We start from the raw sequence: 13,925 nt of genomic DNA on the forward strand, positions 1-13,925 counted from the left end.
GAATCTAATCTTCTTTGTTCAGCTTTTCTCCCAACCATGACCAATAGCAACTTGTAACCAATCCCCCTAACCAATGACAAATATTTATAACCCACAATGACCCAAAACCACTCACACCACTTCTTGGGAATGTGGACATTGTGTCCTCGAGACTGTTTCCTGTTTTCTGGGGCCAACAGCATCTCCAGGGGACCCTGAGAAAATTGAGATAATGGTGAAGTCCTAAGAAAACCAGCTATGACATTTGTTGTCTAGTCTCTATGTGATAGGAAAGTGGAAGGCTTATCTGAAGTCCTGGCTAGAATCGTCTATGAGGCTGGACCATCTCAGCTAGCAGCTTTGAAGTCGTTTTTGACTGCAGAGCTCTGAGGAAACTGCAACAGAGGCTGGATCTGAAAGGCTGGATCACCAGGGCCACCCATTTTCATTGGTGTCCAGTCCCCTAGTTCTGAAAACTTTCAAAGGTAACATACATATTTACATTAACATAAATATGGACTGTGTGTTATAGACAAGCCAGCCAAAGATGATTTTTTTTGTTTTATGTTTGAGCAGATAAAAGATGTCTGTCAACTATAAGTTTGTTTGGGCTGTATAACCAAACCTCTGTCCATGCCATATGAAAGGGTGGCATGTGGTAATAAGTCACGAGGACTCTGTAGCCAACAAGATTTATCATATTTCATCCAGTCTCAGAGCTGTTCCCATAGTAGAGGGACCAGCATATACATCACCTACCCTGTAATCTGTCTTTTTTATGTCTGCAGCCTAAATTTTTAGGAGTTCTCCCCCAATCAAATCTGATCTTCATTAATTTTGAAGAGAACCATAACCTTTTGTTTCCTGTAGAAACAAAAGCAAAACTTCTCCCCCCAGTGCAATATATTTTTTGACTTCTGTTTTGAAGTTACGGCATTCTTAAAATATATTTATTGGATGGTTTAATTTAGCAGTTTTCATAATCCAATGTCTCTGAGCAGCTATTATTTTTCTTTGTTCATTAACATTTAAAAAATTCAAAGTCAATAAAACAACATACAGGATTCAGACATGCTCTGTATTTCCCATTTTATGTGGCTTATTCTTTCTGTATTACTTTATTTTTTCTTTAAAGACCTTATTTTACTATTTTTAAACTGTTTATTTTTTAATGTCTATACACATTTTCATTTCCTTCTTTAGAATCTAAGCACATTTTAAGACATACTGTACCTTTTTAGAGGTTTCCTGTTTCTGTACTGGCTTTACTAAGTGCCTGCAGCATTTTCTGACCATGTGAGACAAATCTTAAACTACGTGTCAGCCCCTGCATGGGTTCGTGGCTGGCTGCAGCCTGCAGGCAGCAGCCGGGAGCCACATCTGTGTGTTCTGTGGCCTGCCTGAGAGATTGGAGGACTAGGAAGCCATGTCTGGCTCCATGTTTGTGTGTTTGGAACTTTTCTTTTAAAGCTTTCTCAGGTCCTATATGGAAATATATGGCCCATGTTGGGTACTATATGTAATAAGTCTTTCTCTGTCCCACCAGCCAGCTTCCAAATAATAATATGAAGACATATTATTAATTATGAAAACTCAGCCCATAGCTTAGTCTTATTTCCAACTAGCTTGCATATCTTAAATTAACTCATACTTTAACATCTACATTCTACCGTGTGACTTCTTACCTTCCTTTCATTCTGTACCTCTGACTTGTCTGCGACTCCTGGTGTCTTCCTCTGTGTGCCCAGATTCACCCCAGTTCCTCTCTTTGCTTGGAAGTCCCACCTAGTTTCCCTGTCTAGCTATTGGCCATTTAGCTTTTTATTAACCCAATCACAGTGACACATCTTTATACAGTGTAATCAAATTATCTTGCAACATCAGAAACCTTTTCTAATGAATGGATGTCCTTCAGTGCCTGCTGTTGAGAATGAACATAGCTATAATAACAACACACAACAATACAAAACATATGCAACCTTGGAATAAATCACTGTATCATTTAATCTCTCTCTTTGAGAGTTTTTACTTGCCTAACTGCTCTTCTATATGGCTGCTGCATAGGCACTTTGGTTTCTTTTCTTTTTCTTCTTCATTTTTCCTACCCACAAGCTATGCTGGCACGGTCCTGGACTGAGAGTCATAGCATAGCTATTTTTATTGACTGTTTCCCATACTCAGCATTGTGTTCTATGCTTCTTGAATATTATTTCTAATCCTATGGGTTTTCCCCTTTTGCAAAAGAGGTAATTGAGGCTGAGAGGGTTTGGTGTGTTACCAGCTCATGTGTGCACACCATCTGTTCTAAGTACTGTGTGTGAGTCACCTCATTTCATCTTTATAGCTTTCAGAGAAATAGGTGGTATTGTCCATGCTATAATGGGGGAACTGAGGCACAGAAAGGGAAGGGAACTAGCTCAAATATCCCACACCTAGTATGAGCTTGGATTGGATTGGTTTTGTTTACACCAGAAGCATCATACTTGATCTCGTCCTATAGCTCCTTCTCTGAAAGCCCCTCCCCATTCCTGCGTTTCCTCTGCGCTTCCCTCTGGACTCAGTGCCCTTGCAAAAGCACTCATTTTGTATCTTCATGTGGACCCTTGCGCCTGGGACTGAACTTCACATGCCCAGGCTCCCCGTGATGTGGACTGTTGGATAAAAGGGCTGCCTGTCCAATGGAGCATGGGAAGATGCGTTGATGTGACCCCCACTCCCATCCTTTTCTCCATAATGCAGGAACTGTACGTAGGCTGGATTTGGAGTTGTGCCCATATACAGATAAATTGCCCCACATGGCACCGGGCCCTTGCTATTTGGATGCCAGAGTGAGCGGAAGCTGGCAGTCAGCTGACTTCCAAGAAGTCTTATCTCCATTTCTCTCCCCCTCTCCTGCCTGGATGGACTCATCACTGGCCCCGTTTCTCTTTGCAGGTGTATAAGCTCCTTTATGCTTCCCGACTGGCAGATTATGGCCTGGCATCCCAGGCCCTGCATTACTGTGAAGCCATTGGTGAGGCCGTCCTGAGCCAGGGAGGGAACAGTCACCCTGTGCTATTAGCAGAGCTCATCAAGGTGAGCTTCTCAAAGGGGTCTCTGTAGGTGCTTTATCTTCAGCGTTCAGGGAGGCCATTGTAGAGAGGCTTAGACTCCACGTTTCATCTTCTTTGAACATGCTGCGGAATTGGAGACCACAGCTGTCTTTGACCATGTATGCATGCCCCGATGTGATAAGCAGAAGCCTGCCCGCACAAAGAACAACGGGCTGGACAGGGGGCAGTGGGGCTGGGAGACTGGAAAGCGGGCATTGTTTCTGTTTTTCTGGTACAATTAAACCGCTAGCTGCGGTGAGCTGTTGTAATTACCAAAGCAGGCCTTTGAAAATAGATTTTAGTGATTAAAACAGGAAATGATCCTTATTAAAATACTTTTAAATGCATAGAATATTTTATCACGTGTGGGACACATAAAAAAAAAAAGAAAACAAAAACACACCAGTCCTTAGTTCCTTGGGAAGAAAACAACGATCAGGCAAATAGTTGTTCCAATTAGCTGAAGAAAAAACTCCATTAGCTAGGGAGTAGAAGGCACGGTGCACTTCAGTTTGTCTGTTGCTTTACACGAGGCCCAAGTGTTAGATTCTGTAACCAATAAAGTCTGTGCTGTGGAGGTCCCCTCCCCCCATGCGCTGACATTTCAGCTGGAGGATTGATGGCCCAGATACAGAACACGATGACGCCTCGAATCGGAAAGCAGCATCAGGTTGTTAGCGGTGTAGATCTGAGCTCCTTCCTGCCCAGACCAGAACCAGAATCAGCATGAACAAGGTGCCTGTGTTCCCCGCATTACTATTCTAGAAGTTTCTTGCGGAGAAGACAGCTTTGCAGAGCACAAAGCTGAGGAGCTATTTTTTAACTCTCATATTTGGGGGAAATAATGCCAAAATGGGTTGCTTATTTATTGATGCTGCAATTTTAGGAGGAGATCGGCTGAATTTGTTATTTCTCAATTATTCTTTATAATGTGATGTGTGAGTGAATTACGACTCTGTCTCCCTCCTTCTTATTGCCTCTTTCCCCTGTTGTCTTCCCTTGTGCCCCATTTCTCTCTCTTCTCGTCCTCTCTCACTTTCTACCTCCTGGCCCACCTGGAAACTCGGCTCAGCTTGCAGAGAAATTGAAGCTGTCGGACCCTCTGGTTCTAGAAAGACGCCCTGGGGACAGGGACCTGGAACCAGATTGGCTAGTGCAACTGCGGAGGCAGCACAAGGAACTGGAGGTGAGCAGGGTGATACCAGAGTCACTGGGTACCCTGTGTTTCCCAGACATAGACTGGACACAGAAGGGCCCAGTCCCCAGCCCTGGGCATCTCCCATCACTTCTGAGGCAAGGTCAATGTCCTCAGTGTTGGGATTCAGAGCTTTCTGTTCACTCCGTTTTTTGCCACGTGCAAACATTTTCCTGTGTTTGCCTGGTGCCACAGGGGGGCGATCTTCCCAGCCACTCTGTCTCTGAGGTCCCAGAGAATGCTTCGCAGCCATCAAAGCTTCCCCATCTCTGTTAGGAACAATGGATCACAGTGGACCTGTGTCACTTTCATGTAATGTAGGGCAATTGCTTAAAAGACTTCCGGGCCTTTCCTTTTTGTTCTGACAATTGCAAAAGCTGCTGGCCATAATCAGAAGAGTAATTGGAGCAGGGCCTCCCCCATTTCCTTTCTTCCACTCTGCTCTGAAGACAGGACAAAGTGGATTTTTAAATGTACACTGCCCTTTCACCTTCCCTGGGTAGCGAATTCAGAGGCCCACAGTTTAGTTCCCTGCTTCGGCCCCTCACTCTGGGGAGGATGGTGACACTGGCTGTAGCTATCCTGGCCTGCTCTGAGCTGAGCAGGCAGACCTAAGAAACAGTGTCTCATCTGCATGACTCTGGGCCCTGGGCATTTCAGTGGCGTTTCCTTGTCTGGCCATGATTTCAGCATTACCTTGACTTCTGCCCTGATTTTCCTTTATATTGTTTAAAAGGATTTTTACTTTATTTCAAACAGCAAAGTAAAGCAGGAGACCTTGGAGACCTCAGTTCTACTAATTCACATATTTATGGAGCCAGAGGAACAACAGGTACTGCGCGCAGAGCTCTGACTGCTAGAATGTGACTAAAATACTTTCAGCCACCCACGCGTCCCCTTCCTTGGTGTCTTCCTTGTCTGGGAATTAGGCCCTTTGATCCAGACTGCCTTTTCTGACTGGCCCTTGCTGGCCTTACACACCTGGACACGTCCGAATTCCTGTAGCATGAAGGTTTTTTACTTTGTAGGCTGGGTTTTCAAATACTTGACTATTTCACGTTTTTCATTGCTACCCAATTGCCTCACCTGTGTGAATACCTTGCTCCCGGTTAGATATCTTTCTTGAGGCCAGAGACTATACATTATTAGTATTTTATATTAGTGTTCTAGACATTGGAAGAATGAAGATTTTGAGCTTTCAATCAGCCATGTGAGTTTCAAAGCGTTTTCTCCACCTCCTTATTCCTCCCCCAGCATGCCTCTAAGTGTCTGGTCAGTAGGAGTTAAATTCCAAATTAACTCCATACATTTCCCTGAAATCATTCCCCTGATTCAGACAAGGGCCCTTGCCTTCTTTTGCTTGCTGGATGGGTGGAATGTAAGGAGGTTTTGGCTTCTGTTTCTTGTCTTTTTGAGAGCTTGTCTGGGTGTTTCTACATGGTGACGTTCTTCCGGCCCTGGAACATAAAGGCTGGCACCCCACAGCATCCCTACAACCCTCAGGCCAAACATTTCTCACACCCACACTTTAATTGATCATACCAGCAAGGCCCCTTCCAGGGCAAAATAGACCCCAATTCTTTACAAACATCATTTCTAGAATGTCACTCAATTTTCTTTCAACTGTAAGCTTTTAAAGTCTAATGAGGCCCGCTTAAAGTAGAGTGTGTAAACATGCAAATATTAAAAGGTGTAGAGTTCTGGCCTCTCAACCCGTAGGAGAAAGGCTCCGAGATCATCCCAGAGCAGAGGGCACCATTCTGAAAGCAGCAGGGAGGGAGTTTGTCAGTGCTTCGCTCGCTGTCATTAGGAAGCCACACAGAGCAGCCAGTCCGTGTGATTGTTTTCCGGAGAGGGCAAGAGCAGGAATGGCTAAGAATGATTTGTCTGTAACTGCCACATCTTCTTCCTTAGACACTTCCTACCAGGATCTTCCAGGATATCAAAGCTACGCAGGAGACCCTGGGTACAGCTCAGTCCCGTGGCCAACGCCTGAGCAGACAGGCCTGACCCAGCCCATTCCACAGCAGCCTTTGCCCCCGCAGCGAGATCCCTACTCAGAGAGAGAAGGCTTGGGGTACATGGGGGCCCCGGTGCCTCTTTATTCGGTTCCTGCAACCCACTTGTCAGTGACCAGTGGCGACGGCAGCAACAAGAGCGTGGCAGTGACAGGGGCTCCTGGAGCAAGGGCTGGGGAGGAAATGCCACGGATACATCCTTCCCTTGGTAAGACCTGCCAGCCAGGGGGAGGGTGGAAGTCTTGGTGGTAAAGAGACAAATGAGGGATGCACAGGGACCGGTGGGCTTGGCACTAACAAAGGCACATGGGGAATGCACTTTGGGTCTGCTCTTGCTAACCTGAAGGAGTGTGTGCTCTTCTAGCCCACACCCCTGTATGCGGGAAAAAGCAGAGCAGGACAGACATCACTCTTCTGTCTTTTCCTTGGAATATGTGGTTTGACATGTTGTCGAGGTTACAAAGTAGTGACGAAAATGCCCTGTGTCTCATGGGTGGTGGTCAAGGGGCTTCTTTCTGGTAACATCTTCAACCCAGGATCTTTTTGACAGGACCTGTGGCTGGGACTGTATTCCTAGTCTGGTTCGGCATTTCTTCAGGCCTGAAGGCCTTGGGGAGAAGAAGGCTACACACGGGGGAAAGAGACTGAGTGATGTGAACGAGTTTCTGGGTACCACAAAGGAATATTAGACCGCAGCCCTTTAACATGAAGCCTTAGCTGAGATAGAGACCAGCATGGAAGGAGGGTGGGAACAGCCCCTAGGATCTAGCTCTATGTTGCTGTGACTCCTTACATACCTATGGAACAACCTTGGTGTTTAGCAGGTAGAGTTGGGTTGGCCAGTGTGTCACGAGGTGGCGTGAATTGAGTGGAACCAAGCAAGTAGATTTTGCATTTGCTGTGACCTGCTTGTGGTATAAACTCTTGCCACTTAAGCCACTGGGTCTGCATTTCCTTTCTTCAAGATGGGTAGGAAGAGCACAAATTGAGGCTCTTTGTTTTTCTTTGGTGCTTTAGGGGAGAACACAGCCCCTCAAGAACCCCTACAATATCCCGATGGTCTAGAAGTAGTTTCCAGTCCTCAGGTGAGTACAGGAACTACTGGTAACTACTCCAAATGCATCTGCTGTTTGCTATTGGCCCTGGTTTCTCAGCCATACCCAGGCTCCCCTCGGACACTGGGAATGCTTTCTTCTACTGTGTGCAAATCATTCTTTGTTTCTTTTCATCTGAAACCCCGAGAGTTGGAAAGGAGGCTGTGTTCTTGTGTATGCTTAGTTCCACCTGTCTGCCAGCCTGTGTCATTGGGGGACAGAGCAGTAGAGATGGCTGATAGGTGGCTCTCTGTTCTTCTGCACCCTCTTCTTCCATGTTGAGGAGCAGCACTGGTGTTTATTTTGACATTCGCCTTGGTTTATGTCAGATCTCTATGGTAGGACTGAGAGCACCTGCTATGTCTCTTCTTCCAGCTGCCCAATCCTTCTTTCTACCTATTGCCGACAGACTGCACAGCACCCAACTCTGATGCCAAACAAGATGTTCTGAAGCATTGCATTGGTTAAAAGATTACATCACATAGTTTTTTAAAGCAGTAATGGGCTACAGATCTTTTGTTTTTTAAATTTAGATTTATTTATTTTTTATGTGTATGTGTGTCTTGCCTGCATGTATGTCTGTGTACCATGTGTGTGTGTGCCTGGTACCCTCAGGGGCCAGAAGAAAGAACCAGATCTCCTGAAACTGTAGTTATGGATGATTATGAGCCACCATGTGGGCACTGGGAATCGAACCCATGTCTTTGGAAGACCGGACAGTGCTCTTAACCACTGAGCAATCTCTCAGCCCCAGGGCTATGGCTCTTTTAAAAAATTATACTTTTCTTTTGTAGAAAAAGTAGTACACTATTGCTATAGAAAAATTAAAATGAAGAATCAAGTAAATGCTACTCAGAATTTCATAGTAAATGTTTTGGCTCTCCCATTAGTTTTTCCCCATGTATGTGTATATATGTACATATATGTATATTAATAAATATATATGTACATGCTTTTCAATAGTTAAAACAGGTGTATTTTTCTACTTGTTATTTAACACCGTTTAAGATTTTTTATATCATTCACAAGTATATTTTCAGAAATGGTACGACAAAATCCATTGTGTGAAAGTATTCCATTCCTTTGCAAGTGTCTGCCAGACTCTAACAACGTGCCAGGCACAGTGGTGGGGCTGGGCATGCATCAGTGGATGCTGTATCGTCTGATGGAGGGAGAGGAGGGACCAGGGCCGTGTCTCCGAGGAAGGCTTTGAGCAGAGGTCAGAGGACAGCATGGAAATGAGTCAGGTGACTAGAGCACAGGTATCACTGTAGAGGGAGCCCTGCGTGGACACCTTGGATTAGTGAGGAAGATTCCTGTTAGACTGTGGAGTGCACAAGGGAGGGGACTTACAAACAGGCCTTTTCTTCTCTGCCATTTCCCTTCCACCCCCCTCCTTTTCTGCTGTGCTCTTCGATTCCCTGCTTCCTTTCTTTTACTCTTCCACAGCACAGATTGTGGCCGCCCTAGAATATAGGCTCTTGCCTATGTCTTGACTTATGGAATTGGAAGAGATTCTTAGGAGGAAAGCCAGGTTAGAGTTCCCTCTCTGTATTTTACTAGCTGTGTGTCTTTGGGCATGGCTATGCTCTGGTTTTCTCATATTTGAAACTAGAGGATAATGATAGTGCGCTTCTCACGGTACTGTTGGAAGGATTCAGTGGATCATGATACGAAAGCACTTAGAACAGCGTCTGGAACTCTGAAGACATAACCGTACACATAAAAAATGTAGCCCTTCCTGTATTCTTGCTATAGTATTTTGTGTAGTTTTTAGTAATTGTGCTCTATTGAGAATATAAAATGAAAATACAATATAAAGAGCAATATGTTGCATTATTACACTCATATGAGATATTTAGTATAGACTGGATAGAATGGGGCAGAGGTGGCCGGGCTTTGCGGATGGGGCTAAGGAGGTAGTGTTTCTGATGGGATGAGGAGAAATGCTGGGCATGGGTACTGCTGATATCTGGACAACACTGTGCATATACTTAATGCCACTGCATTATGGTTAAAGTGAACTTTATTGACGGTGCATATTTTACCAGGCTAAGGGAAAGTTAGTAGGAAGTGGGGCGTGGGTGTTTTTGGCTCCCTTCTGGTGTGTATGTTCAGTTATTCTTGGGAGAGCCTGTTAGGAAACAAGCTCTGAGGTTAGATGCACGGGCTGCTAACTTTTCTGGCTTCAGAGTGTGAGGGTCTCTCAGAGGCGCTCCAGGCACCTCTTCATCCCCAGCAGTAGCTTCCAGTTCTGGAGACTCTGACCTGGAGCGGTTATATGACAGACAAACCCGCAGTGTTAGGGAAGGAATGAAGACTGGGCGGGTCTGGGCTTGCTCACCTATGCTCAGGCATTTTCATGGGGAAGACTGCCTCCCTCCCCAGCAGCTAGCCCTGGGCTCAGAGTGAGAGGTCGTATGGACATGGGCTCTGCCATCTGTTAAGCTCCTTGCGAATCTCTGTTGTTTCGTTTTATCTCAGGCACCACCAGCTCCCAGAGCTCAAAGTTTTTCTGAGGATTCCACAGTTTCAGCCAAGGAAGAAGAGGGGGGATCTTCGGATGGGGCAGATGAGCCATCTCACCACGATACTTCACAGAGAGGAAAGCCAGGGGATGGGAAAACGGCTGCAAAGGTGGAGGACCTGTTCCTTTCTGTATTCCCCCGCTTCATCCCTGTTTCAAACAGTGGATCAGAGTCCAGAGCCCTGGCCCCCCCAACACTCATGCCCGGCTGGGCAGCTCTCACAGTTGGTGAGAGAAAAAAGTCCAGTGGCCTTAACAATACCCCTTGCCCTTCAGAGCTCTGGATTTGGCTGGTTCAGTTGGTTTCGATCAAAGCCTGCCAACAGCGCGTCTCCCTCTGGAGATGAAGACTCCTCGGGCAGCTCTGACTCAGAGGTAACCTCCACAGATGGGCTGGCAGCCCCTCCCTGTAGACCCAGAGGAAACCCAGACACATCATAGCCCTGGCATCACACTCTACCTTGGGCTGAAAGAAAGGAGACCACAGGAAATAAATCTGTTTTTAAAGGCAAAGGCAGAGTAAGACAGGCCTTGGAAGTCCGACATAGTGGGTCATGCCTATAATCAAAACTTTTAGAATGCTGAAGCAGGAGGATTGCTATGAGTTCTAGGACAGCTTGGGCTACATAGTTTGACCTTATTTCACAAAAAAGCAACACACACACACACACACACACACACACACACACACACACACACGAGAGGGAGAGAGGGGGGGAGAGAGGAAAAGGGTAGAAATATTAGAAAATTAAGATGGAGAATTTTTACTTCAGAGGCTTAGCAGCAGGAAGCCGGCCCACATTCTTAGAAGCTTCACAGAAGGAAATGGTGTTGGTGGGGAGTTGCCTACATGGAGATCACCACTGTGGATGCCAGAACACATGTAGGTTGGCATGAATTTGTTGAGCACTGATGTCATCCCGCCTCTTTTCCACCAAGCAGGAGTCTCCCAGCACATCACCTCCTCACCTGGGTCTCTCACCAACACCTCCACTTGAGTCCCCATCTCTCTCAGATGCCAGCACCTCCTCCAGAGGCATAGGTACCGCCAGTTTCATCTTTTGGGTCATCTCTGGTGCTTTTGGTGCTCCTAGACTGGGCCTACTCTCTTGGATGTGGAAACTCCTCAGTCCTGAGCGTGGGAGACAGCTCTGATTCCTTGCCTTCTAGGTGGGAGCAATCCACTTGGATCTTTGAACAGCAGTGGGATAGCTGAAGTCACTGGGATTGGAGGCTTCTCAGGGCCACAGGTGAGCAGGCTACGGACTGGGGCCTAGGAGTCCAGAAGACCCCTGTGTGTGTGAGGACTGAATGTCTTCAGCAGCCTGAGGAGTATTCCTGTAAAGGATGAACTTCTCAGGTCATGGAGACAACTTCTGTAGGACTGCTCCAGCTGCCTACGTAGTACCTCAGTCTGGAGGGCCTAGACAATGGCAGGGCAGTTTCTCACAAATCTAGGGCATGCAGAAGTGCATGGCCAAGGTGCTGCTGGCTGATCTGGTTTCTCCTGAGGCTTTCTCTTTGTTTTGCAGCAGGCTGCTCTCCCTGTGTCTTCACTGGATCTTCCCTCTTTATGTGTCTAATGTGTCTGTGTTAACTTTCCTCCTTTTGTAAGGACACCACGCGTGTTGAGTGGGGCACCTGTGCAGCTTCTTTCAGGATTCTGTCTCATGCTGAGAAACTGGGGCTTTATCATGTGCAGTTTTGGAGGGTCACACTGAAGTGCAGCTCAAATGGAGTTCAGGGACTGGCTGCTTCTGTCTTAGTGGGAAGTGGAGTTCACTCATGTGCACTTGGCTGGGGCTATCATAAATTCTTTACAAATTGTCTGTATAGCTAGGGATTTCATGACTATCCCTAGGAAAACGTTTCTATTTCCTGAAGCCTGGTTGGAGTGCTCTTGTACTATCTGAGGCCTTTTGAAGAGTTTAATAGTGATTTTGATGTTCTGATCTAATTTATTGTGACTCTTTCTTCCTACTTTCTTTGGGTCTAAGGGCTCCTGTCTCTGCATGGCCATCCTGGGTCCTGGCATTGGTTGTGGCCACTTGAGTTTTATAAGAAACCCTTCTGTTGTCCAACGCTGATTCCTGTGGGAGGTTCTAATCTACCAGGAAGCAGCCACAGATCAGATTCTCTGTTATTTGCATCCACAGGGTGTTTCTTCTGAGTTCTACTCCCCACCAGGTGCTCTGCCTCCTCCACCCACCTTGCAAGGTGCTGTTCCGCTCTACAATCCATCCCAGGTCCCTCAGGTAAGGACCATTCTTATGGGGAGGAGTTAAGAGGTTAGGTCATAGGCCAAGAAGGGTGGCACACAATTCCACTTTTCCACACACTGAATGTGAGCCTCTTCTACATCAGCAAAATAGAACTAGCAGAAGTTATTGCAAACCTAGTATGTATATAATATGGTACCTAGAAAATGCTCAGGAAATGTCACAGCTCTGAACATTACTCTTAATCTGTAATTGATCCTGAGACATGAGAGACACAGTGCTGATGTTTTGGTGTGGTCTTGTCTTGGGGTGAGAGGATTCCTGTAAACTTTGAGAGGAGCCATACTCTCTGCTCCTCAGTGCCCTAAGATGGCTCTAGATATATCCTTTGGCCTTTGCTGTTTACAAAATCAAGCTTCCCTTCATCGTTCAGAGGTGAAGGTTGTGCGTTAGAATGAACACAGTGTCGAGAAGCCACCTACAGCTGCAGTAGGTACCCCTGCTCAACATGCTACCCCCATAGTGGAGACATTCTCAGAGCTATCCTCTAGTGTTGCGTCTCTTCTTTTCCAGCTTTCTACAGCTACTAACCTGAACCGGCCAAATCGCCTAGCCCAGCGCCGCTACCCAACCCAACCATGCTGAGAGTGAGCATTTGTTCCAGGCTTGTGAGAATGACCACTCACCCATCCCGGCCTCATCTCCTGGAACACCTTTGCTCACCTCATGTTCAGGGACTCACTGTGAACCACAGAAGAGGGCTACCTGATGTTAAAGGGCAGGATCTCCCTAGACACAACTTGGTCTAGTCTTCAGCTTAGCTTTAAAGTGATGGGAATTATCTCATCGTATGGAGGAGCAGGGGATAATGTCCTCACTTGATTGTCACGGCAGCAGCACTTGGGGTGGGAGCTTGAGAACCTCAGGAAAATGAGGGTCCTGAGAATCCTATGACAAGAACCAAAATGACACTACTGGGCTATGCAGCAGGGACTTGGAGCAACATCCCAGAATAGCTTGGACTCCTTCCTTCGACTTGCTTAAAGACCAGTTTATGGCTCTTGTTAGCAAAGTTTTTACATTGAATTTGATTATTGCTGCCCTTCAGTGATTCCTTTTTCAATGACATTTCAGCAATTTTCCTCCTGGTCCCAGTTTTGAGCACATTTTCTATGTGGTTCAGACTAATTATATTTCTCTCACTTTCTTAGCTGGTCCTATTTTTTCCCATTCTGACATCTGGCTATCAAGTTAGATTGCTGTAGGCATCATATTGTCATGGTAACTACTGAAGCTAATGATGCGGATGGATGGAACATCAGTATAATAAATAATGGAAAACGTTTCCTAAAAACGTCATCCTTTCCAGAAGAGGGGAGGAATGAGTGTCTCACATTGTGAATACCTGCCTTCCTACCTCAGGCCTTTGCAAATGGATGTTCTGAGGGTCACTGGGGCCCGATGGAGGAGGGAGAGATCTTGGAAATTTCCATTTTTTCCTTTCAAACCTCAAATAGGAATGATTCTTGCTGTTTGTCAGATTTGCTTCAAATTGCTCCTCACAAAGAACATTTTTTTTGTACTTGTAATTGTACATAAAAGTTTTGTACTTTAATGTACTATGGTTCCGATGTTGATAGCGATTAAATCCAGATAATTTTATAGCAAATTCTTGTCTCTGGCTGGTTTCTGCAGAGGGAGAAAATACATTGATGGTCTCTTCCCTGAAGTCTTTCTAATAATGGTCCCATTGTGTGATCAGGTGTGAATAGCTAGAAAGAGCCCTTTGTTAATGGAGAAT

General features: G+C 45.9%; 1 protein-coding gene across 3 annotated transcripts in view; it reads left to right on the forward strand.

Annotated features, from left to right (window-relative positions):
• Positions 1-12,857, forward strand: part of Sec16b (SEC16 homolog B, endoplasmic reticulum export factor) — a 42,759-nt gene extending 29,902 nt beyond the window's left edge. For 2 of the 3 annotated variants that reach the window (XM_075988347.1, XM_075988348.1), the window contains exons 16-26: positions 2,914-3,054; positions 4,144-4,257; positions 5,026-5,098; positions 6,181-6,492; positions 7,302-7,369; positions 9,863-10,015; positions 10,182-10,280; positions 10,845-10,947; positions 11,076-11,155; positions 12,062-12,160; positions 12,698-12,857. In XM_075988347.1, coding sequence (XP_075844462.1) covers positions 2,914-3,054; positions 4,144-4,257; positions 5,026-5,098; positions 6,181-6,492; positions 7,302-7,369; positions 9,863-10,015; positions 10,182-10,280; positions 10,845-10,947; positions 11,076-11,155; positions 12,062-12,160; positions 12,698-12,769 — 1,314 coding nt within the window. In that variant the 3' untranslated portion in view covers positions 12,770-12,857. The remainder of the gene's footprint in view (positions 1-2,913; positions 3,055-4,143; positions 4,258-5,025; positions 5,099-6,180; positions 6,493-7,301; positions 7,370-9,862; positions 10,016-10,181; positions 10,281-10,844; positions 10,948-11,075; positions 11,156-12,061; positions 12,161-12,697) is intronic. The other variant, XM_075988349.1, reaches the window with a different exon arrangement.
• The last annotated feature ends 1,068 nt before the right edge of the window (positions 12,858-13,925 follow it).

Source organism: Microtus pennsylvanicus, chromosome 10 (genome assembly GCF_037038515.1).
Source record: "Microtus pennsylvanicus isolate mMicPen1 chromosome 10, mMicPen1.hap1, whole genome shotgun sequence".
In the NCBI taxonomy this organism is placed as follows: domain Eukaryota; kingdom Metazoa; phylum Chordata; class Mammalia; order Rodentia; family Cricetidae; genus Microtus; species Microtus pennsylvanicus.